Source organism: Polypterus senegalus, chromosome 10 (genome assembly GCF_016835505.1).
Source record: "Polypterus senegalus isolate Bchr_013 chromosome 10, ASM1683550v1, whole genome shotgun sequence".
Lineage (NCBI taxonomy): Eukaryota > Metazoa > Chordata > Cladistia > Polypteriformes > Polypteridae > Polypterus > Polypterus senegalus.
Genome location: NC_053163.1, coordinates 6474474 through 6501414, shown reverse-complemented (window position 1 = coordinate 6501414; position 26941 = coordinate 6474474). Strand labels below are relative to the sequence as shown.

Sequence of the window (26941 nt, the reverse complement as noted above, 5' to 3'; positions counted from 1 at the left end):
ATGTTCCCAATGGCTTATGGGTAGTTCAAGCACACACCACACAGTACTCTGCAGTTACTCTAATTCAAGCTAAGGTCAAATGAACATGGAGGCTCCACTGATGAACGATGCACCATCGTGAGATTTCTTTGGGCAGGGGATGTTAACTTGTGCAGATCAGTAATCTGTTTGGGTACCCATCTTGTGCAAACTTTACGGCACCCCAAGTCATCATGCACTATGGCAGGTGTGGATCCGTAGCTGATACCCAAATGTGCAGCAACAACGGAGAACATAATCTGATGAAGGCGCTTACCATGTCGATGTGAGCTTGTGTGCGTGATGCTGATGGTCGACCAGATCGAGCTTCATCAATTCTATTTGTTCTTCCTTCTTTAAACCTTTCTAGCCATTTATAAACTTGTCGTTCAAGTCCTTCTGTACTGAGCCAACATCCTTGGGTGAATTTCTTCAGGTTTCACTCCCTCTGCCCAAAGAACTCTCACTACAGCTCGTTGTTCAGCAGTGGTGCAACCCCACAAACAATCGTCCATGTTCATCTGACCTTGGCTTCATCTAGACTGTCGGCAGAGTGCTGCACTGTGGGTGTTCGGACTACCCATAAGCCATCGAGGATGTGTCATATTGTGTCCGCTTCTATCCGTTGCGGACACCATGTAATTTTCAAATTGCTTTTACTTTTTGATATACCTTTGTATTGTTGTACTATTATCTTATTAGACTTGTGGATATTTGTAAGCTCTCTCGATGAAAAGCACTACACAAGAATAAAATTAAACTGAAAACAGCTGAATTGATATTATGTATCTTTCTGTCTTGCCAGGTAGCTGGAACTGAAGACACGAGAACGTGAGACCTAAGAAGACACGCCAGCCTCAGAACCTGAAAGAAGACTTTAGCGGAAACACATTTATGTATTTATGGACCCATAGAAAACACGTTTGTGCCTAAACTTACAATTCAGCAGCAAAATCCAAAATCTTGGATGCTGGGAGAAGCGTATCACCATCTTAAATGCTGTGATGATGCGATGATCCACAGCCGTATGGCTGCCAAGCCACGTAATGGTAGAATACATTACAAGCAACATTACGGTATACAAATAAATAAATGTCATGATAAAAAATGAACAGAAAATTTTAAAAAGTAGTAAAAATGGGTGCAAAATGTCACATCGATCATAACTACAGTAAATAAACCCCCCAGTACAGCAGTAAACATCCATTGGTACCCCAAATTCAGACCACATCTACAAAATGTATGCATTGTACAATAAACATTTTTACATTTAGTTGCAAAGCTTAAAAGAATATACTTTATTTTTAGAGGAAAGCAAGTGACTGTTGAAAATTGTTAAGTCCTGGTGGGTTTCCGTTAAACTCTGTGACATACTGCAATGTAAGCTTTGGGACTCAATAAAGAACATCTCAAGGTTTATAAAACGTTCACACTGCGCAGGTCTATGGTGACAATTTCAGATGGGAATAATTCAGTTTGTTTGATATTACATAATAAAAAATAAACTACTTGTTACTATAAAAAAAACATAATTTGTAGAACTCTTATTTTGAGGTCTCTGCACCTTTAGTTCCCCTTTCAGCTTCCCATAAGTTTTCAATTTGATCTTTAAAAGTACATAAAACACTACAAGCATTCAGATTATTAAAAAAAACCAAAGCCTTTCAGATATGTTTATGTTGTTGCACATTCCATTTGGTCTTCCATATCCTAACACGCAGTATTTACATGCGTCACGTAGCTTATAGAAAAGTAAACTTTCCCTGCTGAATTAGAACATTAAAACAATCGAGACAAGAACAGGCCCTTCAGCCCACCAAAGCTCGCCGTTCCTGTCCACTTAATTCTTCTAAGATAACATCAAGTGGAGTTTTGAAGGTCCCTAAGGTCCTCCTGCCTACCACACTACTGGTCACGTATCCTAAGTGTCTGAGCTTCTCTGTGTCAAGAAAAACTTTAATGTTTGTGTGAAATTTCCTCTTTAGCCCAAAAATAAGCAGTAGAACACTCAAAGGACTCGTACAGACACTCTGGAGAATTTTGGGTGCCAAAAGATGGACAGATGAAAAGGTGGCGTACAAAATAATAGTCTAATAAATCAAAATCAAATGTTTGAAAAGTTCACAAGAGCCAACGAATAAACAAAATGAAATAAAAAGTCCCCACACTAACCTGATGACTGCAGTCCCTTACTAATTCTTCAAATGAATGTTTGTTTCAATAAAGATCTGATTCTAGAACACCAGAAGCTTTTACTGTCGGGACAAGAGTCATGACTGACATTATCACATGAATCCTGTGACAGGCTTAGAAAACCACGAATAATATCGGCCAAATCAAAATGGTGCCGACCAGCCAAAACACAGAATAGAAAATTTCACTATGATGACGTAACTGCCATAACATTAACATAAATAAGCATATTTAAATTCCAAAAATATGAAAACACTACTTAACCCAGACTAAAACAGGAGAAATTAATCCGTTAGGGTCTGTTTAGGAAAAAAAAAAAGTGTAGTCGGCAGGATTGTATGTTTCTTTAAAAAAAAAAGAGAGTCAAAGAACAAAGCATAAACTAATCAGATCTTTCAGAGAAGTGTATTTCCGATTTCACTAAAAATGCATTTGCCTTAACATCCCCAGACATTTCTTAATGGTGTATTTCCTTTATTTTTTGTCATTATATCTCTGGAGTGGTTATGATTTTTTTCAAGGTGGACTGAATTGTCAATAACGGTTTTATAAAATCTAGGAATACTTTAGAACACAGGCCATCTAACACGTGTTCATTTTATTTTTTGACATTACCTTTAAGAATACTTTCCCTAAAATATTGGAGTGATTATGAAACTTTTTATTAAATGCTGTTAAAAGCAATGCTCAAACACCAATAAGAGAGTAATTTAAAGTAAATCGATGTTCCTGTGTTATTAGCATGACTATATTAACTTCTGCCCAAATGGTTATTATCAACTGAGATGCCAGATGTCACAGAAAATAATTCATTCAAAAGATTTGTACACCAAATTGCCCTTTGGCCTGCCGTCTGTAGCGTTATCTTGTTAAGAACATCTCACGAGAGCTGGAATATTAGATAATTATACGAGTAGCCAGAGTGTCTCTAATAGCCATGTTGTAGTTTGGCCATCTTTGTTTTTCTCCTTTATGACAGCAAAACTTCAAACGACTTTGTAACAGCGGTGATGTAGAAAAGTCATTCACTGATTAAGGTTTCCTTGACTCACAAATGTACGTTCACGTCAGTCCCGTGGAAATCACGAAAGAGACAGCAGTCAAATAAAACCACTTGATAAGTGCGGCATACATTTACATTTGTAGTAATTATGGCTATTGCTCCACAACTGCTAATAACTTTGACTTCTCAAGTTTAGCTTCAGAACAATAAATGGAGGGACAGGCCACCGATTTGTGTACCCTTAACGTACAGCTCTGCGTGCCTGATTGTGACACCAATTTTTTTGCATTGAAGAGCTTGAATACAACATGCACCTTCATAGTCCATGCAACTAAACAACATTTTTTTTATCGATTTTAAAACAGATAAATGAAAAATAACCATTGGTCTGCATATTAGTCATGAGAATTATTCACATGAATTAAATTTTCCTCAGATGTGTAGAAATTCCCAGTTGAAGAACTTTATCTGGTAATGGTTATGAAATTCAGAAGCCATCTAGCTGGACAATGTGGAAGAGTCATTCATTTTCTGGCCAGACTCTGAGATCCACTAGTGTCCGCTCTAGTCTGATAGTTCACACAATTCGATTGCCATTTGAAGTGGTTGTGTCCAAAGAATACAACTGGTTTAATCTCCAGTGTAGGCCAGAGTCCTTCTTGCAGAACCACCAGCCAGTCTCCTCCAGCCAAGCCCCGTTTCCCCTCCTATTGTTGTAGCTGTCAACTATTCACCATTGAATGGATTGTTTTCAGTCATTTCTATATTCTCAAAGTGCAAGGAGCTTTGTTGGTCTGATTCTTCTTCACAATCCATATTATCTCTTTGCTCATGTTCATCAAATTTCTTACGCTTGAAAAAGCCACACTAAAACACAAAGAAGACCTAGTAAGGAAAGGCTCATGTCTCCTTACTCTAAGCATGTAGAAGCCAACTAGTAGGTCCATGTAAAGACCCCAGCCAGACGCCCTCTTTAGTCGATGAGAAATTAGAGCAGCAATGGTGCACTGATGAACCAAATGTCCTTACCTTATAGAAAACAACGATGAGAAGTAATAGAAACAGAAGACCGCAACCAACTCCCACACCATAAACAAAAATCAGGTTCGGCTCAATGGTCAGGTTTACATGCGTCGAGATCTGGGAAAACAAAAGAATATTAAACAGAATTCAGCACTGAGGTGTTAATAGGGAAGTTTCCATATGTTGCTTTGCACAGAAGACCAGAAAGAAAGAGAGAGAGACATGATGGCAGACCAATAGGAAACACCATGAAGTGCCCACCTCAGCAATGTGGTACCGACCCAGTCTTTTGGAATCCTGGAACAGAAAAGAGGCCCGACATCAACAATATGTCAATGTTCAAGTACACTGATGGAGCAATGCTAAACATACACAACTATGGTGAAATGAATTTCACTTTATTGGCCATATACACTTACATGCAGGAATTTAACTTGATGCAACTGGTTCTACATGCACACATACATATATAAATAATAACATACTGTAAGAATAAATATTCCTAAAACTCTGTGACTAGCTAACACCTCAACGGGACCCACACTTGTTCATATGATGTACTGCAGTGGAAAAAAAGCTGTTTTTAGAATGTATGGTTTTTGTCATAAGAGACCTCATCCTCAAGCCAGAAGTGTCCTGAAGAGTCCATGACCAGGATGGTTTTGACCAACTATGATCTTAGGTGAATGCCTGGCAGTCCTGGTGGCATGTAAGTCTTGCAGTTATGGCAACTGCCAGACAACCACCTTCTCTGCATTTCGCATGATACACTCCAGTCTGTCCTTGTCATAAGACCATGAGATTATTTACAGTAGATAGTGTTTGATTATGGATGCTCTCATCATCATTTCTTTGTAATTCCTCATCGTAACATTGAGAAATGGGCACGGTTAAGCTGAGAGAGTCCATTGTTACATAAGAGGCATCCTTCTCCATTCGAAACCCAATAGACCGCTGGGCTGAGGGAGTTATGCTATAGAATGCCCAGGAGAAGATGGGAGGCCACTTGACCAGATTGGCTTTCCGCTGGTCATACCTCAATGGTAAGATTAATGGAAATAAACTGGTGGGTTCCATCCATGTACCGCCAGTCGCATCTTTAATCTGAAGGTCGAAAGGGACGTCGGCTGGTTTATGGTGTGGAATAGATTGCAGAAGAACCCAGAAGAACAGGACACCACCAATAGTGCCATTTGTTAAAGTTAAAAAGGTGATTTAAAATGGATTCATTCAATGTTAAAAGCTGCAAAAAAATCTCGACTCCGCGTTGGGGTAAAAGCTTAAAATCTGCAGCACCTTGGCATATGGTGGATTTGAATAAATGTCTACCAGCAAAAATCAATCAAAGGCTCACTCAGAATTGACGTCCTCTGTATTTCTGTCTCTATTACATTCTGGGAAACAGCAACTCCATCAGCTAGAGAACATATCGCAGTTCATTCAATTCCTTCACGGCTTAACTCCAGCACTTCATTTTCATTTGTTCTTTTTATTTCTTTTGTTTTTCTCTTACTTTAAAAGATGCTTAACACGGATTGTTAATTGGTGCCGTGAACTTAATGATGATCTGCAGTGGGACAGCAGTGTGGGCTTTTTCATGAATGCTGGGCTGTGCATTGTGGTGTAATCCTGTCGTTTCAGATGTTTTACCACGTGTGGTCTGCACAGTACATGAAGTGCACACATCACTGAGTGTGTCACGCTGCCACCGTCTCGCTGCCCAAATCGTGCTTTGTAGATGACATCAACACCACAGTATAGCACTGAGAAGCAACACAAATAGTAAATAGCGAAACTCCCCGAAAAACGGGTATTTGGGTTTGGGAGTTTTTTTTGAAAGAAAGGAAATATTGTTCCCTAAAGATTTAGCAAACATTGCATAAATTCCAAATTGGACCCATACATTTCAGATGAAAATAAACTCGCTGAAAGTGGTTGAGGAAGAAATCAGCAGTAGCTGCTATCTTTGATGACATCCCACTTTTGCCTGATGCTCCTATTTAAACTTCATGGATGCTGATCAAATCATCTTCCACAGCATACTCCTTCTGCCTGATGGGAATTGTAGTCCCCACATTGGCATTTCCACAAGGCTGCAGATGAGATGAATATGGGGGAATGGGGAGTAGGGGGGATTATTAATATTAGATGACTTCCTTCCTGGATCAGTTGTGCAAATTTAACTGGTCAAGAAACAGCATAGTTTAGTGGATTTTATTTTTCCATAAGTTTCCATGCAGAGTTGATTTCCCTAGAATCACTGACATATCACTATACCCTAAAAGTAGCCCAGGTTTTGTGGCCTGGTTCCCGCCATGCATTCATCTCTCCACCCTGGTGTCCATGTTGTGAAACATCAGCACCTCCATTTATGTTCCATTTCTCTTTATGAGTTTGTAACTCTTTTGTTTTCCTTGTAAACAATTCTATATCTGATATGATCCCGTCACTCTTGACTTACCTCCGTGCCAATCTGAACATAGAGGCTCTGGTCATACGTGAGATAGGCCTTGCTCTGAACCTTCACATTCTTGGTCTCAGATGAAAAGCCCAGTTTCTGAAAGACAATGAAGTAGACGCTGAAGAAAGATCTCATGCTTGAAATCTACCGCTACTCTCGTACACCCTGATGTCAGAGCTTGACGTGTTACAAAAGTGAAGTCAAATAAAGTCCCCTGCTGAATCACCTTTGGGTGCGCTGACATTTTAAAATACGCCTCCCCTTCAAACGTGAAGTAGACAGGTGTTGATTGGTTGAGAGATTTGATTTCGCAGTGGTACACGATACATCGGGCTGCAGGACATTCCTGAAGGGTACCAGGAAAAAAGAATGATGTGTTTGGATGGAAATGATGACTTCCTGAGTGAGTCGGGCCACATCTAGAACACCACAACCTACCTGTTTCATCTCATCTGTTTTCTTCTCGACTTTCTTTGGGGAACAGTTTGCATTCTAAAAAAGCAACACAAGAAAAATGTGTCATTAAAGCATCCGTATCTCCACCCTAAATGAGATACCATAGTCACAAAGCTCTGGAAGTTCCTTCTCTTTCCTGTTCACTCACTAATATCTTGTCCATGTTACTTTTCCCTGTTGTCACAAACCAACACTTAAACACTGAATTGATTAGACTTAGAGATCCATACAAAAATGTTAAAAGAGTGTAGTCCATCATAGTTTGAGAAATATTTCTCCCACCTTGCACGACTGCGTGTGTCTCCATTTTTGCATGTAGCTATTTATATTTGTGGGTCCCACTCTTTAATATGCCCAGACTCTAAGAACATTAGTGTGACCAGCTACCATTTCAGAATTAGGAATTACCTTCGTGAAAGGCTCGCCCGAGTTCCATGTGAAGGTCTCATCTAACTCAGCTGGCAGGTAGAAGGTGATGTTGACGGGAAGCGCATATTGCCCGATGTTCTTCACCTAATAAAAGTGACACACGTCACAGGCCACATTCAAGACCTTCATTCATTCCTGAGCTTTACAAACTCTTACCTGATACTTGTGGGTGAGAATCATCTTCTCCTGCATATTTGTGAAGGACTTCATGAGCGTGGTAGAGTCTTCACTATAGTTCGAAAGAAGAGAAATGCACTTGACATAAGATCATATGACTCAACTAAATGGAAAAGACGGAGAGATGACAGCCAATCTTCAAAGAAACAAACAATGACTTGGAACCAAAATGTATGTGAAGATGATCTGCATATGGACACAAGGAGGACAGGCCCTCTAACACTGCAAACATGAAGGTAGATGCTGAGATTGTCTGCAAGATTTACTGTAGCTTTTGTGGTCATAATGGAGTAGAGCTCCCATAGTCTAAAAATGTAATTTGTGTTACTCAAGATATTTGTTTAATTTCCTGAATTATTAATTGTTATTGATACTTTTGATATTTCAAATCGTTACTGTGGTAATATCAACATGTTGCCATTTTGTAAAATTGTTTTTATAGGCGTGCTGCTCTTTTGTAGCCCATGAGGCTGATCGTTCCCAACTATGTGCGTCCTTTGTGAGGCAACACGTCCACATTATAAAAAATGTCCACAATAGTGAAGAACATCTGAACTTCATGAAATCCTAGGGAAGAAGAATCAAAGGTCAGAGCAGACTATACTTTCTGAGAAGATTGGCATCCTTCAACATCTGCAGTAAGATGCTGCAGATGTTCTACCAGACGGTTGTGGCGAGTACCCTCTTCTACGCGGTGGTGTGCTGGAGTGGCAGCATAAAGATGAAAGACGCCTCACGCCTGGACAAACTTGTTAAGAAGGCAGGCTCTATTGTAGGAGTAAAGTTGGACAGTTTAACATCTGTGGCAGAGCGACGGGCACTAAGCAAACTCCTGTCAATCATGAAGAGTCCACTGCATCCACTTAACAGTGTCATCTCCAGACAGAGGAGTAGCTTCAGTGACAGACTTTTGTCACCGTCCTGCTCCACTGACAGACTGAGGAGATCGTTCCTCCACCACACTATGCGACTCTTCAATTCCACCCGGGGGAGTAAATGCTAACATTAATTTTATTTTAATTTTTTTCATTTTTATTACTATTTAATTTAATATTGTTTCTTTGTATCAGTATACTGCTGCTGGATTATGTGAATTTCCCCTTGGGATTAATAAAGTATCTATCTATCTATCTATCTATCTATCTATCTATCTATCTATCTATCTATCTATCTATCGAATTGAGAGACCAGCGGTTAAGCAAATTATAAACTATGCAGGCAAACCATTTCTTGTTAAGAATTCCTATTTTGTTTTGTTTTTTATTAATGGTGTTAGAGGAAAACACTGACAAGCAAATAAAAATATTTTTGGAGGGGTTAAAAACAAAAATCAAAAAATACGAATAGGATTTTATTACCAAAAAAGACAAAAGAGGGCCAACGGCTACAGCCAACGTTTTTTTTTAAGCAAAATCCTAACCAGAATTCAAAATATAAACACAAGGACACACCGTGAAATCGTATCAAAAATCATATTGATGCTGGCAACCGCTATAGCGACTGGTAAACAATAGGGCTGCCGCTGTAAGAAACCACCGCAGAATGGGGTTGCGAACAATAAAAGAGGCTGGCAAAATGGTAGCAATGATAGTAATGATCCAAATAAACAAATACGGCACTTTGACGTTTGAATGGCAAACAACTCTGGTTGATCGCAGCTAGGACACTGATGTCATTGTTTTGCAGTGTAAGTGGTTTTGTAACCCTGGCATTGTCTTTCCATACAATGCGCTTGTTTCTTTTTAATTCTTTAATAAACATTTATAAATCTAAAGAATTTTGATTATTTTCTTCTGCGACCTGAGGTTTTATGTTTTTTCTCTCCTTCTTCATGGACATTTTTTTAACTTCTGGGTCAATTTTGGGTCATTGATTGAGTGCGGGGCTAGGCTGCCTGGGGTGGGCTCATGTGATAATTAAGATGGTTTATACGTCTACGTTTTGGTTATTGTATATATTTTTTTATTACGTAGATTCTAATTTTGAAGCTTTTCTAATTGTTTTGATTTTATTTTAAGAAAGTTTATTTTTTATCCCTGTTTTGTTCTCCTCATCATCTGAACACAAATGTTACATTAGTTACATATCAGTAAATGATGATGTAAATATGGAGGTGGCTCCATTTCACTTTATTCCTCGGTTGATTTCTTTAGTAATAGTTTCAAAACAAGTAGGCCATAGCGCCAGGTTTCATTTTTGTTTTTCTGAACTTCTTTCTGCCTTCAGCTACTAAATTCTGTCATGTCCTTTGTGTTTTGGTTGCCTGAGCGTCTCTCTCTATTTCAGAAATGTCCCTGGCTTTCTCTCAGTTCTGTTCCTGTCTCATATTTATCATTTTCTGTCTCACAGTAATCTGCAGACTTTGTGTCCATCACAATAGCCCAGACCTGTGAAGAAGGTATTTGTTTCGGAGGTCTGCAGTCCACTTTTGAACTTCTCGTGACATGAATCACAACACTAGGTGACCAGCTGGAATTAGACTGTCACACATGTGCGACTGGGGATCATCCTCAGGTCTTGACTCAATTAAAGTAAGCGATGCCACTCCGGGGTGAGAGGTGGCACTGTGGCTAACGACATCGTCTCTTTCCGCCACAGCTCTGAGTAGACATCCAGTAAGGACACCCAGCCCGGGCTGTGACACCCAGAGCAGGCCCCGTCCCTTCCAGTCAAAACGCTATAAAAAGGGACAGTGGTGTTTTATTCACGGCCAGGAGTCGATATCAATGAGCTCCCGTGCGAGATTCAGAACCCAATAATTAAAGCGGAGGACTCTTAGTGTGGGCTGATTTTGTGGTTGGCATCTTTGTGTTGCGTCATTGTGTACCATTTTGGTTTTTATTTTAAGATAATGAAATGGGGATACCAGGTTGTTGCCCCAATGATTCTTACTGCTTGATCACAACTAACCCTACTCCCAACGCTAAGGAGCCCACTGAAATAATTATGCCTACCAGCGCTTTAGTGTTACTTTTTTCGTGATGCCAGCTTTTTCAAACTTTGCTAATTGAATTAATTTAAGAATTGTTGTAGCTATGCACGTATATGCGCAAGTGTAATTTGCACAGCAATTTTCTGATACTCTGGTGAAATTCATAACTGCTGCTTACATTTCCACTCAACAGTCCATATTCCAAGCAAAAATGTCCTTCTTACCCCCTGATCATCACGTTGATAGCAAACTGAATGGGAAGGCTTATCGTCACAGACGTGTTTCCAGCAGACGCGTTCCTGTTGTCACTGTAAGAGACAATAACTTTGTTTGAGATACGGCATTTTTATTTTTCAATCCTTCAAACATTTTTCAAACTGGCTAATTCCGATACAGGATCTCAGGTGGAGGCGTATTCCCTCAGTAATTGGCACAAGTTAAGAAGACGCCCTGGACATGATAGAACTCTTCTGCACACACTCAAACTCTCTCAAACTGGACCAGTTTAGAATCTCCAGTCAAACCAGCGTGTGTGTGTCATTGGGGTGTGGAAGGTGACCAACATGGAGAAGAGAGAATGTGCCAACTTCTTAAGGGCAGTGCCAGTGCCAGAATTTGAACCGGGTCTCTGGAGGTGTGTGAGGCAGCACAGGGTGCCACCATGTCAGCCTCACCAGTGCTATCATTATAGGGAAGACAAGGAACCACAAAAGAACTCGGCTATACTTAGAATGGCTGGCAGATATCAGGAATATGTGAACACTGATTCTCACCTTGTGACGCGGATGTTCATTTCTATCATTTCATTCCATGCGCTGTCAAAGTTGATGTCAAACATGTTGAGGTACACGGCCTGGGAAGTGAGAACATCACAAAAACAGGGGTGAGAAACAATAAAGGCCCGTAAGAAATGGAATCACAGGAGCAAATACATGAGATACTATGAAGGAGAAGGAAAGGAAACACATGGACGAGCATGAGTCGGGCTGTTAGGCACGGATATACGATAAGTAAACATGGGTTCACTTAGTCGAAATTAAACTTGGTGGCAGTGTGACATAAGAATGAACGTTGGTGATGGAGGACGTTTTAATCTGTTAATGTAACTGTCATAACCTGGTGCAATCTTCATGGCTATGTGGCTAACCCTAACACCTAATCCTAACCCTAACCTTATTTTGGTGGCTTTTAATGTTCATTTCTTGATGTCTGTCTGTTTTTTGTTATTTTTTTGTCAAACTATACCCTCTTTTATTCATTTTTGACATTGTGAGGGCCAGCCCAGTTAGACACAGTAGGACGTCTTCAGTTGTGGAGGGGACCCTGTTGTATATTTTGGACGGACTAACGTGGGGTGGCAGAGACAGCAGGTTCCACTTGTGAGTGCTCTCATCTGGTGTCTGTCACCAAAGGACAGGCTAACCCATGGCTGTCACCAACAAGAAATCAACTCCCTTCATTTCACATCTTCACACCATGAAGCCCGGGACCTCCACTAGCAGATCTCTGATGAGCTACCAAAATATCACTAAGGGACCCTACTCATTTGTAATTTGTAATTACAAGCCAATATGTCTTACTTCAGTGCCATGCAATATTATGGACACTATAATAAGAATTCATTAGAAAAGTACCTGCATGAAAGTAATACTTTAAGTAACAGCCACATGGATTTATGGGAAGCCATCATATGTTATTTATTGGATCTCTGTAGTGAGTTTGTTGGCTTTAGAGATGCATCAAGAGGATGTCCAAACATTGAAATTTAGGTGGTAGTAAGAAATGTGAGGTGCAATGCTTGCATGGCCTGGGTGTTGAGCAGGTTCATGGAGTCCAGTGGCTGTGGGGCATCTGTTGGTGAAGAGAGCTTCACTGATCTTGACTTTGCTGGCAATACTGTGATCTTCGCAGAGTCAAAGGAGGCTCTGATCGGGGCTCTCGAGAGACTGAGTGAGGAGTCTGAGTGTCTGGGCTTGTGAGGGTCCTGATTAAAACCAAAGATCTAGGCCTTTAATGACCTCTTAGGCACGGCCATCGGCAGTGTGTCTGTCTGTGGAGAGAGTGTCGACCTCATCGAGAGGTTTACTTACCTCGGCAGTGACATTCATGTCTCTGGTGACTCTTCCTATGAAGTCAGTAGACGGATTGGGAGAGCATGAAGAGGGTCATGAGGTCCCTGGAAAGGGGTGTGTGACGCTCCCGATATCTATGCAAAAGGACGAAGGTCCAAGTCTTTAGAGTCCTATATGGTTGCGAGATATGAACGCTATCCAGTGACCAGAGATGAAGACTGGACTCCTTCAGTACTGTGTCTCTTCAGAGAATCCTTGAGTACCACTGGTTTGACTTTGTGTTGATCACAGAGCCCTAAATGAAGCACATTACCCGCATTGTGAGGGAGCTTAACCCATTCCTCGAGGGTGGTCTGGCTCGCAGGATCCTCATTGTTGAGGGTCTGAGTGGCTGGACCAGGCCAAGGGGATGCCCACGTAACGCCTGGCTACGGCAGACAGACGGTCATTTACATACAAACATACACACCTACATATTTAGGAGATTACTGACTTATTTGAAATGCATTCTCATTCTACACACCATCTCGTTTCTACAAATCGCCATCAGGCATTCCACTTACCATTGTCTTACCAGGGAAAACTTGGGGGCTGACTTTGCATATGGTCTCCCCAATGGTTTCAATGTTTCTCCCATCATGGCAGTTAGCATTTGCTTTCCTGTTGAACTTAATAAGGTGTAAAATCCTCGTTAGTAATTGTCTTATTCACAATATAAAAATCCATTATTTCACTCCCCATTGGCGGTCACTTCATTTATCTGGTATCACATAGCAAATAAATGAAAGGTGACTTTGCTATCCGCTTAATGTAAAGTAAGAGCCCTACCTGGATTAGCTCATTCTTAGCGAAGGACAGCGCCGGGGGGTAGAAGAAGGAGAGGGTGGTGTTGTAGGAATCATCACCAACGTTCTCCAGCAGGACTGTCACATTCAGGCGATGCTGAGCCCCCACAATCAGAGAGCGCACACTTTGGTGGAGAGACACAGACACAGGAAGGAAGTTTTAGATCAAGTTCAAGTTTAACGCTTTTGTCAGCCATACATGGTACATTTTAACTTGTGTGTCTCGTTCACATTGAAATCTGCACATTTCTTTCAGATATCTACTTTTATTTCTACTTAAATATCTGCAAAATTATATTGCAGCTGAGTCTAATATTAAAATGAAAAAGTACTGTGGTTTACTGCAGCCAAGACAACTTCTTCTTTTGGCTGCTCCCATTAGGAATTGCCACAGCAGATCATCTTTTTCCATATCTTCCTGTCCTCATCATCTTGTTCTGTCACACCCGTCACCTCATCTCTCTCACCACATTCATAAACCTCCTCTTAGGCCTTCCTCTTTTCCTCTTCCCTGGCAGCTCTATCCTTAGCATCCTTCTCCCAATATACCCCTCATCTCTCCTCTGCACACGTCCAAACCAATGCAATCTCACCTTTCTGACTTTGTCTCTCAACCGTCCCACCTGAGCTGACCCTCTAATGTCCTCATTTCTAATCCTGTCCATCCTCGTCACCCCAATGCAAATCTTAGCATCTTTAATTCTGTCACCTCCAGCTCTGTCTCCTGTGCCACCATCACCAACCCATATTAAACAGCTGGTCTCACTACCATCCTGTAGACCTTCCCTTTCACTCTTGCTCATACCCGTCTGTCACAAATCACTCCTGTCATTCTTCTCCACCCACTCCACCCTTCCTGCACTCTCTTCTTCACTTCTCTTCCACAATCCCCATTACTCCATACTGTTGATCCCGAGTATTTAATCTCATCCACCTTCGTCAACTCTACTCCCCTCATCCTCACCATTCCACTGACCTCCCTCTCATTCACACACACGTATTCTGTCATGGTGGTCCTACTGACCTTCATTCCTCTCCTCTCTAGAACACATTTCCACCTCTCCAGGGTCTCCTCAACCTGCTCCCTACTCTCGCTACAGATCACAATGTTGTCAGCAAACATCACAGTCCACGGGGACTCCTGTCTAATCTCGTCTGTCAGCCTCTCCATCACCATTGCAAATTAGAAAGGGCTCAGCAACGATCCCTGATGTAATCCCACCTTCGTCACTCCTACCACAGGCCTCACCATGGTCACACTTCTCTCGTACATATCCTGTACAACTGTTATGTACCTCTCTGCCACTCCCGACTTCCTCATACAATACCACAACTCCTCTCAGTCACCCTGTCATTTGCTTTCTCCAGGTCCACAAAGATGCAATACATCTCCTTCTGGCCTCCTCTCTACTTCTCTATCAACATCCTCCGAGCAAACATCGCATCTGTGGTGCTCTTTCTTGGCATGAAACCATCCTGCTGCTCACTAATCATCACCTCTCTTCTTAACCTACCTTCCACTACTCTTTCCTATGACGTCATGCTGTGGCTCATCAATTTTATCCCCCTGTTGTTACTACAGTCCTGCACACCCCCTTTATTCTTAAATATCGGCATAAGTACACTTCCAGCCAAGACAACATTATAATTAATCGGTGGCAAAAGTAATTTTGAAGCCCATTTTCAGCCTGTTTGTCTACTTACTTGGAGAAGCTGGCACTCAGCTGCAAGTCTGCAATGCAATTGATGTTCTTTCCACACCTATTCTCAAATAGAATCTGAAAGAACAGGACATACAGTATGTGCTGGGCTGAGCCTAAAATGTTGGAGATCAGACAACCATATCAGCTGGAAGTGAAGTCTCTGAACATCACTTCTGTTTCACAGAACACCCCATAATGAACATTATGAGCCGCTGTCATATGTAAACTAACCGGAGCTGTACTATTCCACCTGAGATAATCAAAACCATAAAGAATGTTAAGGATGTGGCATACCTGAATCACAACAGAGTGTTGGGTTATAAGACATTTTTAAAGGCTGACATAGCGTAGTCAGCAGGAAGAACTTCATAGAGATGTGTATTCAATTTGCTAGCTAAAAGCAGAAAGAGAAAAGTGAGACTGTTGCAGTATCGGTGGGGTCAATAAGCATTCCCATAAAAAAAATAATTCAACAATAAAGTACAGATAAAAACTACAGGCAAAGTACAAGGTGGCCTTCAAATAGTGTCCTGAAATTCTTAATTAAGTAATGAACACAAATTAAAATCTCCCGGTGAATCACTGAATTTCCAAATGAAACCCTCACCACATTCTGACCAGGTCTGGATGGATCTGTCCGAGTCTTTTCAGCTGCCTGTGGTCAAGTGGCCAGTTTATTAGGTACACTGTTCTAGCTTGGGGTATGGCCTACTTTTGTCTCCTAACGAAGCAGATATTCATTAAAACATAAATTGAACAAGATACTTCAAATATTCCTTATTGATTTGGGTCCACAGTGACGCAATAGCGTTAAGCTCTCATTCATACTACAAATCTCACAAATCAGTGACTTTCAAGGGCTCTCTACTGGAATGATATCTGCGGCCATTTGGTGTTAAGAGACCTAACATGCACAAATTAAACATTCCTCACATTATTGCACTACCACCCGCAGTCTGAAGTGTTGGCACAACTAAGGATAAATTCATGGGTTGGCACCAATTCTGGCCCTAACATCTACTTTGAAGTTGAAATTCATCAGACTAGCATTATTCTGACCTTCAGTCGTCCAGTTTGGTGTTTGTGGTCCCCGGCCGGCCTCCTCCAGATCGCGAGGGGGCGTCCGTCCTGGTTATGTTGGGGGCCACGGGTAGAGGGCTTGGAAGCCCAACCCTGTAGGGGCCGTGGCCACCGCCAGGCGGCGCCCAGGTGCCTGAGGAACCCTGGAGCCCAGCACTTCCGCCACACCAGGAAGTGCTGGGGGGAAGACGACAGGGGACACCCGGATGGCTTCCGGGTGCGCAGCCGGCACTTCCGCCACACTGGGGTGTGGCTAGGACTGATTGCCAGGAAGCAGCTGGAGCCCATCCGGGTTCCTATAAAAGGGGCCGCCTCCCTCCAGTCATTGGCAGAAGTCGGGTGGAAGAGGACGGAGCTGGAGCGAGGACTGGAGGCGGCCAGGAGAAAGAGAGGCACAGGACTGTGTGGCCTGGACTTGAGGGAATCGGTGCTGGAGGCACTGGGGTTGTGAGTGCACGAAAATAATTTGTATATAGTTGTAAATAAACAGTGTGTTGGGTGGAACTATGTTGTCCGTCTGTCTGTGTCCGGGCCAGCGTCCACATGTTGAAGTGCAATGTTGGTGTAACCTCACTAACAGATGTCTACTCTGCCATTGTCTTGTGCTGTTGTCTCCCATCATCTTCAGTTTCTAACAGAGCCACTGTGTGTTCAGTGGGGGTCCTTCTCCACATCTGTTGTACAGAGCTGAGTTTTTGTGGCCTTCATGGAAGCCTGAATATGTCTGGCCATTCTCCTCTTAATTAATTAATAATTCTTTGCATTTATATAGCACTTTTCTCACTACTCAAACCGCTCTTATTAACCATAGGCTTTTATTCATAAAAACTATTCTCTGATGTAACTAAACAAAGGTGATGGCCAGACCACAAGATCAACAGTGTTAAAAGGACCAGGAGATGGACATCACAAGGCATGCAAAAGTTATTAAACTGTGGGATCAAAACACATTTTTCACCAAAAACCAAAATTCTAATCAAAAGTCAAAGTGTAAGTCGTTGTTAGTGGTTCATCAATCTAAATGTCAACAGCAGGTCAAAGACGCAGGGAAATTATTCTGGGTCTGAGGAAATTGACCAGGAGTTCAGTTTTATGGAAGTCTTAGCCAGGAAGAGCAAAAACAATACCAAATCATCTTAGTTGAAAAGAAATGCCCTGGAGTGTAAAATCATCATAGTCTGAAATTGCAGAATGCTTACGTTATGTTGAGACAATGTTGACAATATGTCAGCAAAAGAGGAAGAGAAAGAGAGGGAGACCAAAGAGGAGGTGGATGGATAAAATAACAGAAGATCTGAAGGAAAAGGGGCTTGACAGGTGAGTAGAGGCAGGACCGAGCTGTTTGGTCAAACACATTGAAGTGGGAAAAGATGAAGAGGAAGAAGAAGATGAGGACTTCTTATATTAAGGTTTAATTTTGCTCAAGCAAACAAAGGATGACTTGCATTGAACTTCTCAGGTAATTCATGTTGACAGCATTTCTCTCGTATACAGTCTACTTTACAACTTTAATGCAGCTGTTCCAGTCAGTTTATATGTTAATGGTAAGCAGCGTGGATGCACACATCATTACAGCTGTTCAGTTAGTTTAGTGCCAAGGCGCCAAAAGGATCAACAACTTTAAGCAGAGTCAATTGTTTACAAGAACAGCTAGCCAATCAAATGCGTGCAACGTCGCGAGAGCCTCATGGACCAGACGTGATGTTATTTTGGAAGAATTAAGAATTTAGGAGATTGGACTGATGAGCTTTGTTCGGCTGAAAGGTCTGTGCCTGTCCAGACTGTTCAAATGTTGACAATGCTGATTTTTAGTAGGTTTTTCTAAGTGCATATTCAGACATTAGCTCTTTTATTTTCTGTTACACTTTCCTTTTATTGGTATTGTTATACTTTAATAAATACCACTCTGCTTTTACATGTCTGTACTTTGTCTTTATCTCTTGACTGACTGAAGTGAATACTGGTACACCAGGTGTGGGAAGATTGCTGCTTTCTTGCCCTCAGGGTTATCGAGGCTGAGAGGTCACATCTCAACAGAATAGCAAAGGCAATAGAAGTAAGACCCCGATGGTGGGTAAGTGGCGTATAACCAAAGGGACACGGAGCCTTTGTGTGCCTTGAAGACAGCCATACTTTTGGAAGTGCTGGTGATTGTGAATCCCCTTTTGGAGTACTGAGAAGTGACAGGCTGGAGGCCTCATTCTTACGTACTTATTTGGAGGGATATTACAGTGAGACTGGCACGAGGGCATTGCTTTTGTGTAATTGTGTGACTAGGATCTGAGTATGTGAGTGTGTGTGTGTGTGTGTGTGCACATGTGTGTTAATCGTAAGGTGCGGGAGTAGACTAAACTAGCTATGAACTTGGAAAGTCTTAACCAGTCCTAATACAAGAAGCAAATAAGAATCAAACTTGCTGAGAAACTGAAGGTTCACTGTAAAAATGATTTATGATGCTAAACTCCTTGAACGCTAACTACTGCAAATTATTTTCAGAAATTATTCACAAAAGGATAACAAACATGCCGAATGACACTGTATTTATACAGGTATCCTCATTGTTGACAATTGTCTAACTGTGACAATTGCTATCCAGTGGCAGCTTCCAAGTACATTCAAAATAGCAACACCCAAAATGGTGTCATAATAAACAAAAAAAACAAGATGGTGTCACGCCTGCATATCAGAGTCCTTTCCAGGTATGTGCTACCATCCCGAGGCAAGAGGGGGCGCTGCCACTGTTTTATCTTAATTTTTTCCTGCCAATTACAGAGAAACTACCCAGTGAGGGCAACTGACTCTGCCCCTCCCAGACCTCCCCGAAGGAGGCATCACTTCTGGCTCAAGTGATCTATGGAGGAGAGCGACGCTGCCTGCTCATAACTGCTGTTAGTGTGTTGCAGGGCTGCCATTTTGTTTCTTTATTGAATGCCATTTTTCACGTAAACGGGTGCAGCCGGTTTGGCACCCCAAAAATTTGTTGTTGTATCAGTCTGTCATTTACCACAATGGTAAAATAAAACAACTACCGTATTTACTCGTGTAAGACGCGCACCCTAATTTTTACAAAGAAAATCGTTTTGCACCGTGTACAACGTGTGTTGTGATTGTATAGGAAGCGTTTAGAGAGAGAGAGCGCGAGTGAGAGAGAGATAACAAGAGCAAGAGAGCGCGAGTGCGCGAACAACCGAGCAAGAGAGAGAGAGAGAGAGAGAGCGAGCGAGCCCAAGCAGAAGAAGTAAACATTACGGAATTACATTTCCTTGTGTATGACGTGCACCTGATTTTCTAATGCTAATTTTCGGAAAAAAATGTGCGCGTGGTACACGCGTAAATACGGTAATTTAAAATCCCTTTTGACATGCGCAATAAAGAAATATTTGAAAATTACAAATTTTTCAAAAATGTATTGCATTAAAATATATACATAAATATATAACAGTAACGATCACAGTAGATCACTTTGTACAGCATGCCGCACCAACTTATCGTACCAATGACATCAAACATTGCAGCCTTCCGGGACACAACCCTTAGCAACCCATCTTTGCATCATAGCAACCAGTGCCACAGAATGTCGACACGGAAAATTTCAAACCCTATCATTAAATAGAATGAGCCACCTTCCAATCAAAACATAACATGCAAACAGTAATCTCATCAGATTCTCAGAATCTCAAAACCTTGGAAAAGGTGGAAGTAAGCAAAAAAATATATATAGGGCAATCCTTGCCCTTCTTGCTGGCTATTGTATCATTACATCTGAAAAAATTGTAGACCTTGTCGATCTGGTACCTCGCTTAGCACTGTGGTCTCACTTGCTTGATTCAGGATCGCTGTCAGACGACCATCCGTGTTGAGAAGTTCATTCTGAGTGAAGTTCAACTTAATTTTGACAGGTGAGTAAGTGTCCTCCACACATTTCTGTAGAAAAAGAAAAGGATCAAAACAGTCATGCCACGCCGACTACGCCAAAGTGATTAACAGATCGCAAAATGACAACATTAGCACCATGTTTGGTGCCATTGTTAGTTAGCTGCTGGCTGACTGCTGAGCCTGACTACCCAGCTACTGCTTTATAAGTGACTATGTTTAGAGAATAAAATGAACAAGGAACAATAAAATGTAAAGATAGTGGAATATAGAATCAATTCATGTATTTCTATCTTATATAGCATCATTCACTGAAGATGGCAGAATGCACTTCAAGATGACAAACTGCCCTGAGTAGGCAATGTCAGGTCATTTTCTGTGATCCGATACACTTTCACATACTGTAGACAAAGTAAGAACACATACTGGCATCTGGACATCATATGGAAAACAGTGTTCTCCTACAGACATCTCTGTCACTTCAAGTAGCAGCCTTTTGTTGTTCCCAAAGAAAGCTCTGCTGCGCAGACGAAAACTGTCCAGCTCCAGCCAGTAGGAGATATTGATAGCATTGTCTATAAATATTGAGAAAGTAAAGAGGATTGAAAAGAGCAGACATTGAGAGCCCATCATCATTACGTGCTCAGAGAAGGAACAAGAATCAAACTATGTCTGTGATCCATCTGTCACGATATGCATTTCCAGCCGTTGCCGCTCTTTGGCCTGGTTTCTCAATGTTCATATATATGAAGAAGGTTTGATGAAAGGTTTTGGTTCAAAGAAATCATAGAAAACCCCAGGATGATGTGGTAGCGCACCAGCCTGAAAACTCCTTACCTGAATTCCTTCCGTTTGCTCGACACACCCTGAAGCAAACAGTCACATTCCCCACAGATTCCTCCTTGCCTTTGGAGAGGCAGTCAAAGCTGATTTTAGCCGTGACATTCAAGACTGGCCTGGAACTGAAGACATGAAGAATGCTATTTAAATCTTGTGCTGGCTCACACTCAGCTAGCTCTACATTTTCCAGTCACATTACATATTCCTGCTACATATCCGTCCATGTGTCCCATTCAAAGACTGCAAAATAACGTAACATTCTGAAACTTCTCCACCCTTGGATCGTCAGAGTGGCAAGGAGGTCACTGTTTGTGAATGGAGAAAGATCATCAAAGTGAAGAAGAAGGTCAGAGAAAAATATCACACAGTCGGCCCACCGTGAACCACTGCCATAATAAATAACAGGAAATCACTGACAATGTCAAACTAGTGGTTGAGAAGCACTGCATTATGGGGCATGCTCATGCACACACTCACACTGAAGGTGCTTTGTAGATCTGGTCCCTCGGTTAGCACTGTGGTCTCACTTGCTTGATTCAGTATCACAGATTAACCTGACACACGTTTTTGGGGATGTGGGAGCAAACCTGAGTACCTGAAGGAAAACCAAAGTAGGTCGTGTTGTTTGATTGACGTCTTCTCTGAGCTCATCGACCTCCAAAAAAGATATTAGCCTTATTTCATTTGTCTACGTTCTTTCTAAGTAGCATAATATGAGTGTTTCTATCTCCTGTCATTGTGTTAGTAGCATTATGTAATAAACTGTTTAATTTACTTTAGGGTTACGTTTGTGACATCATTGTGAACATTGCTGGTCACGTGGTTTGGACATTACACGGTGCCTATTTTTAACTCAACTGATTGGTCAATGAGTTAATCACTTAAAATTACTTACTTAGTCAACCGTCTAATCACTCGTTTAAAATATGTTAGCTGGTCCATGATCTGCACAACTGACCAACCAGTCACTCAGTTTGTTGATAGCCAAGTGACATACAAGGCAACCAATCCAACAATTTAAATTAATGAGTGTAGTCCTCAGATTCTGGGCATGGGAATTCTAATCGTGGTGGTGCCATGTCAGAACTTCAGACTTCTCTGACGTCAATATGGACTCTCTCACCTAACTAATAATGTCGCTCTCCCTTTTACTACCATCTAGCGACACCTGCAAGGTCAAAGGCCATCAGTCGAACACCGTCATATTTATCAAGAGCCTCAGAATGACTGCTAGGAATTTGTGTCCAACCCCAGAGTAGGACATGAGAAGCAGTTAATGAAGCGTCCTACGCCCACTGCCAGCGAGGAGTTGGAGTTCACATTTGAGAATTGATGATGTCACGATTTTATGGCATCAAAATGGCACTCACAATGAGGTTTTTTGATACTAAGGCTCTGCCATAAAGATAATATAATAATAATTATTATAATTTTTAAATTATAATTCTAAATAATTAATATTATTATGGCGGCACAGTGCTGAAGTGCCTTGCAGTAAGGAGACCCAGGTCCTCCCTGCATGGAGTCTGCACATTCTCCCCATGTCTGCGGAGGTTTCCTCACACAATCCTCAATTGCCCCTAGTGTGTGTGCTTGGTGTGTGGGTTGTGTGTGTGCATGTCCTGCAGTGGGTTGGCACCCTGCCCTGGATTTGTTCCTGCCTTGCACCTTGTGCTGGCTGGGATTGGCTTCAGCCGACCCCCATTTACTGCCTGCATTACAAAATACAATCCCAATAGATGTTGCACTAAAAACGCTAATGCTGAATACACTTAGATGGTAACATAGGTAGTCAAGAACAGTACAGTAACGAGCACCGAGGTGGAAAGGCAGAGACAGACACACCAAATGAAAGTTAAGCCCAATAACAAGCCTGTGTTTTTTTTTGTTTTTTTTTTAACAATGAATAAATAAAAATATATAAAATATTGGCAGAGTTTCTTTGCAGCCTTTGTCGATTTTCGTAAAGCATTCAACTCAGTTGATCGAGCTGCCCTGTGGGACATCCTGAGGGTTCACAGGATCCCCTCAAGGTTGCTGGATTTCAGAACCTCACAGGACCTCTGCATTTTTCCCAGTTGATTCTGGGGTCCGTCAGCGGTGTGTTCTGCTCCTACTCTGTTCAATGTTTGTATGGACTGGGTGTTGGGCAAGGTCGTGGGGTCCTGCGGCTTGGGCGCATCTGTTGGTGAAGAAAGATTCACGGACCTTGACTTTGCTAATGATGCTGTGATCTTCACGGAGTCAATGGAGGCTCTGGTCGGGAGAGACTGAGTGAGGAGTCTGAGTGTCTGGGCTTGCGAGCGTCTTGATAAAAACCAAAGAGTCAGGCCTTTAATGACCTCTTAGGTACGGCCAATCGCAGTGTGTCTGTCTGCGGAGAGAGTGTCGACCTCGTCATTGAGAGGTTTACTTACCTCGGCAGTGACATTCATGATTCTGGTGACTCTTCCTATGAAGTCAGTAGACTGATTGGGAGAGCATGGGGGGTCATGAGGTCACTGGAAAGGGGTGTGTGGCGCTCCTGATATCTATGCAAAAGGACGAAGGTTCGAGTCTTTAGAGTCCTGGTGCTTCCTGTCTTGCTATATGGTTGTGAGACATGGACGATATCCAGTGATCTGAGATGAAGACTGGACTCCTTTGGTGCTGTGTCTCTCCGGAAAATCCTTGGGTCCCGTTGGTTTGACATTGTGTTGCTCATGGAGTCCCAATTGAAGCACATGACCTGCACTGTGAGGGAGCGTCAGTTACGGCACTACGGCCATGTGGCGTGTTTCCCCGAGGATGATCCGGCTCGTTTAAGATCCTCATTGTTTGGGACCCGAGTGGCTGGACCAGGCCAAGGGGTCGCCCATGTAACACCTGGCTGCTGCAGATAAGAGGGTCATTGCCAACCGGGATCCCAAGTTGTTTCACCGTGTAGTGGGTGCGGCAACGAGATGTACCAGTGCATGCTCCCCAACCTGAACCTAAACCTGAATGAATGATCCACATCTGTACTTTCTGAAGAATCTCATTGCTGCTGTTATGGCTACAGGGAAATGCCTTGTAATGTAAAAGCTACTGAAACTAATATTCTGGCGCTGTTTCTGAAGTCACATCCTCTCTTCTGTCTCCCAGAGTCGTGTGTCAAGCCTCTCCGTGACGTGGCCTTCTGTTCTCTGGGAGTCTCTGTCTGCCTTCTTGAACGTTTCCGAGCTTGTAAAGTAGAAAGTTCAGATTGAGCATGAACACACACAAAAGGACATAGAAAACACTGCAGGGCCAATCGGTCCAGTGCCGAAGCCAGAAACACAAGCTGGCACCACACGGCATGCTGGCAATTTCACAAACTATGAAAAGTGAAATTTTCTGCATAACAAATTACATGGAGCATGTGATGGAAAATATGGACAACCACATGAGAAGACGAAGCTGTGCATTGTTATAAAAACCCTAATGATAACTAAACCACTGTGGGACCGTGAAATGCTAATTCAGTCCTCTGAAATGTCTGCTTACCATGGCAATGGCTGCCCCTCTAATGCGGTTATTGTGCACAGAATCAGGCAGGTCCTTAATTCAGAAATGCCACAGCTTAGTCACCTTCAGTGCCCAGTGTCACTTTTCTGATGCGTGCCAGAAGTTTCCCAGGTACTTTCCATGTAGCAAAAAAATTTCAAATCTGTTACCCTTCCGCCAACTCAAACCTCTAAATACCTAATTATATGACATCTTATGTTGTCTCCTCATGACGTAGTAGATCATCATAGGATTATCCAGCAGGCCATCTCAGCTCCCTTTTGTCACATATTTTGCTCTGCCATAAATCTATTTTATTATTTCCTACTCTCTCTCACTAAATGTGTTGGTTATAATCATGGAGGAAGGCCACCTTCTAACTATCTACTTACCTAAGCAAGACGACTGTGCCGAGGGATCCCACTGCAATATCAGTGAGTGCGTCTCCATTTATGTCCATTGCTCCGTGAATCGACTGTCCAAAGAACTGTAGGTCCGGGGACAGAAAACGTCCCTCGATTCGCTGAGAGACAAAAAGATTTGCATTGTGAGACACAGGAGAGGAGAGCAGCACTGCCTCTGACCCACGGACTGGCCAAGACTACGGGATTTAAGAGGTCCCTGCTGCCGCCCGATTCTGGTCTCACCGATCTGCTGCCATTTAACCCATTCAACTCAGTCCCATTTTTGGGAACCCAACAATAATACATTTTTTAAAAATCGTTAAATCATTCATTTATTCAATGCTATAATTAAAGCAAAGTGTTTAGCCAGGATACTATGCTGAGATGTTTTTCTTTCTTCCCTCAAAGATGAACAAATTGCTGCACCACTTCAACACGTCCCCAACCTTGACTCCCACGGCTTTCTTGAACGTCCTGATTCAATTGTGTACAATTTGACACAAAGACTATTATCTACTAAATGAGAGGGGCGGGGGGGTCTCAACTCTGAAATGACACCACATCCCACTTTCTATGTTTCAGACTTTTGGTTTTGGGTAAAGATATCTTTACCAACTATACACATGCAGACAGCTGTGCCCTTCAGAATGATACATAGGCCAGGGGTCTTCAATAATGAAAAGTTATGTCATGGATGCTTATTTGAAAACAGTAAAAGTGTAAAAAAAGAATCCCGTTTTTTGTACTGCTACAAAACAGTAAAACTAGACATAGCACTTGCAGATTTTTCACAACATTATTTTTTCTGGGTGATACCAGGCTACACTTTTAAAATGTTCGAAGCTTATTCCAACACCTATAGAAGTACGAATAACATTCAAAGTGCATTTAGTAAAAACGTTACTAAATTTTGCAACGTATTCTGCGGTCATAAATGCGTACGACGTCAAAGATTCTCCTGCTGCAAAAAATCTGAAAGAGAAATGTCCGACCTTTATTTTAAGGAGTAGAACATAAATCTTGAGTGAAGGATAATGACGTCACAGCCAGTTAAATCAAAGGAGCATAAAAAAAGACAAAAATAAAGCAGAGTTTAAAGGGTTAAGGTTGAATGCCACCTGTTATGCAAGTTGTCAGAATTAGGACCACCCATCTCTTCACTTAATGTTTATAATTTAGTCATTCGGGCTGGTGGTACATCCTGTTACTGACCTGTGAGTACCGGGAGTTCATCCCAGTCGCTGAACCATGGAAAATGTACACACTGCCTCTGTTGTCATCTTCTAGCGGGGCACCAATGGCGATGTCCATCAGTCCGTCCTCAAACGGGCCGACTGAAACCCAGTTTCTCCACTCACGTTGAAAAGAAGCTGTGAGCAAAGGTAACCAGAGACAGAATTACTCAACATGGAACACAAAGTTATGGAAAGTCAGACACATCAATATGAGAAATGAGGGATTCGGCAAAGTTGCATTTTTCATAAATAAGGAGATACCACAGGAAACCTCAGGTTTAATCTGAAGGACAGAGGAGTGTTTAGTTTAGACCTTGTATGTTGTCAGAATCATCTCTTATGGAAAGGATCGATGATCAGCCTAAAGGAGGAAATGATTGGCCCTTTAAAGAAATGAAAGATAAAGGAATTATCATCAGGGACTAAATGGCCGACTAAATTAGTCTACTTACTGTAGCGATGGCAGCCTCTCCCAAGTGGTACACATAGACCATGCCTTCTGTTTCAGGCTTGTAATAGTTTGGCGCTCCCACTAGCAGTATGTCGGTGAAGCCGTCACTGTTCACGTCCACTGCGCACACTTCACCTCCAAAGTATGAGCCGATCTGGGAGTGGGAATAAAAACTCTACATTAACTTCTATGACAAGTATAAAAAATAAAGTTAACTGGATTAAGCTGTTAAAGGACAGTAA

At 42.0% G+C, this 26941-nt stretch overlaps 1 protein-coding gene across 1 annotated transcript; it reads right to left on the bottom strand.

The window, feature by feature from the left end:
• Window positions 1-833: 833 nt before the first annotated feature.
• LOC120536628 (integrin alpha-M-like) lies at window positions 834-26788 on the bottom strand. Its single transcript, XM_039765040.1, has 19 exons — window positions 26701-26788; window positions 26226-26383; window positions 25002-25132; window positions 21103-21227; window positions 20692-20840; window positions 20188-20316; window positions 15314-15387; window positions 13593-13734; window positions 13328-13432; window positions 11466-11545; window positions 10917-11000; window positions 7740-7812; window positions 7563-7667; window positions 7137-7190; window positions 6925-7044; window positions 6699-6794; window positions 4499-4534; window positions 4244-4354; window positions 834-4081 (listed from the first exon to the last, which is right to left on the bottom strand). The coding sequence occupies exons 2-19, from the start codon at window positions 26322-26324 to the stop codon at window positions 3941-3943; spliced, it is 1854 nt and encodes a 617-aa protein (XP_039620974.1). The 5' UTR covers window positions 26325-26383; window positions 26701-26788; the 3' UTR covers window positions 834-3940.
• Window positions 26789-26941: the final 153 nt, after the last annotated feature.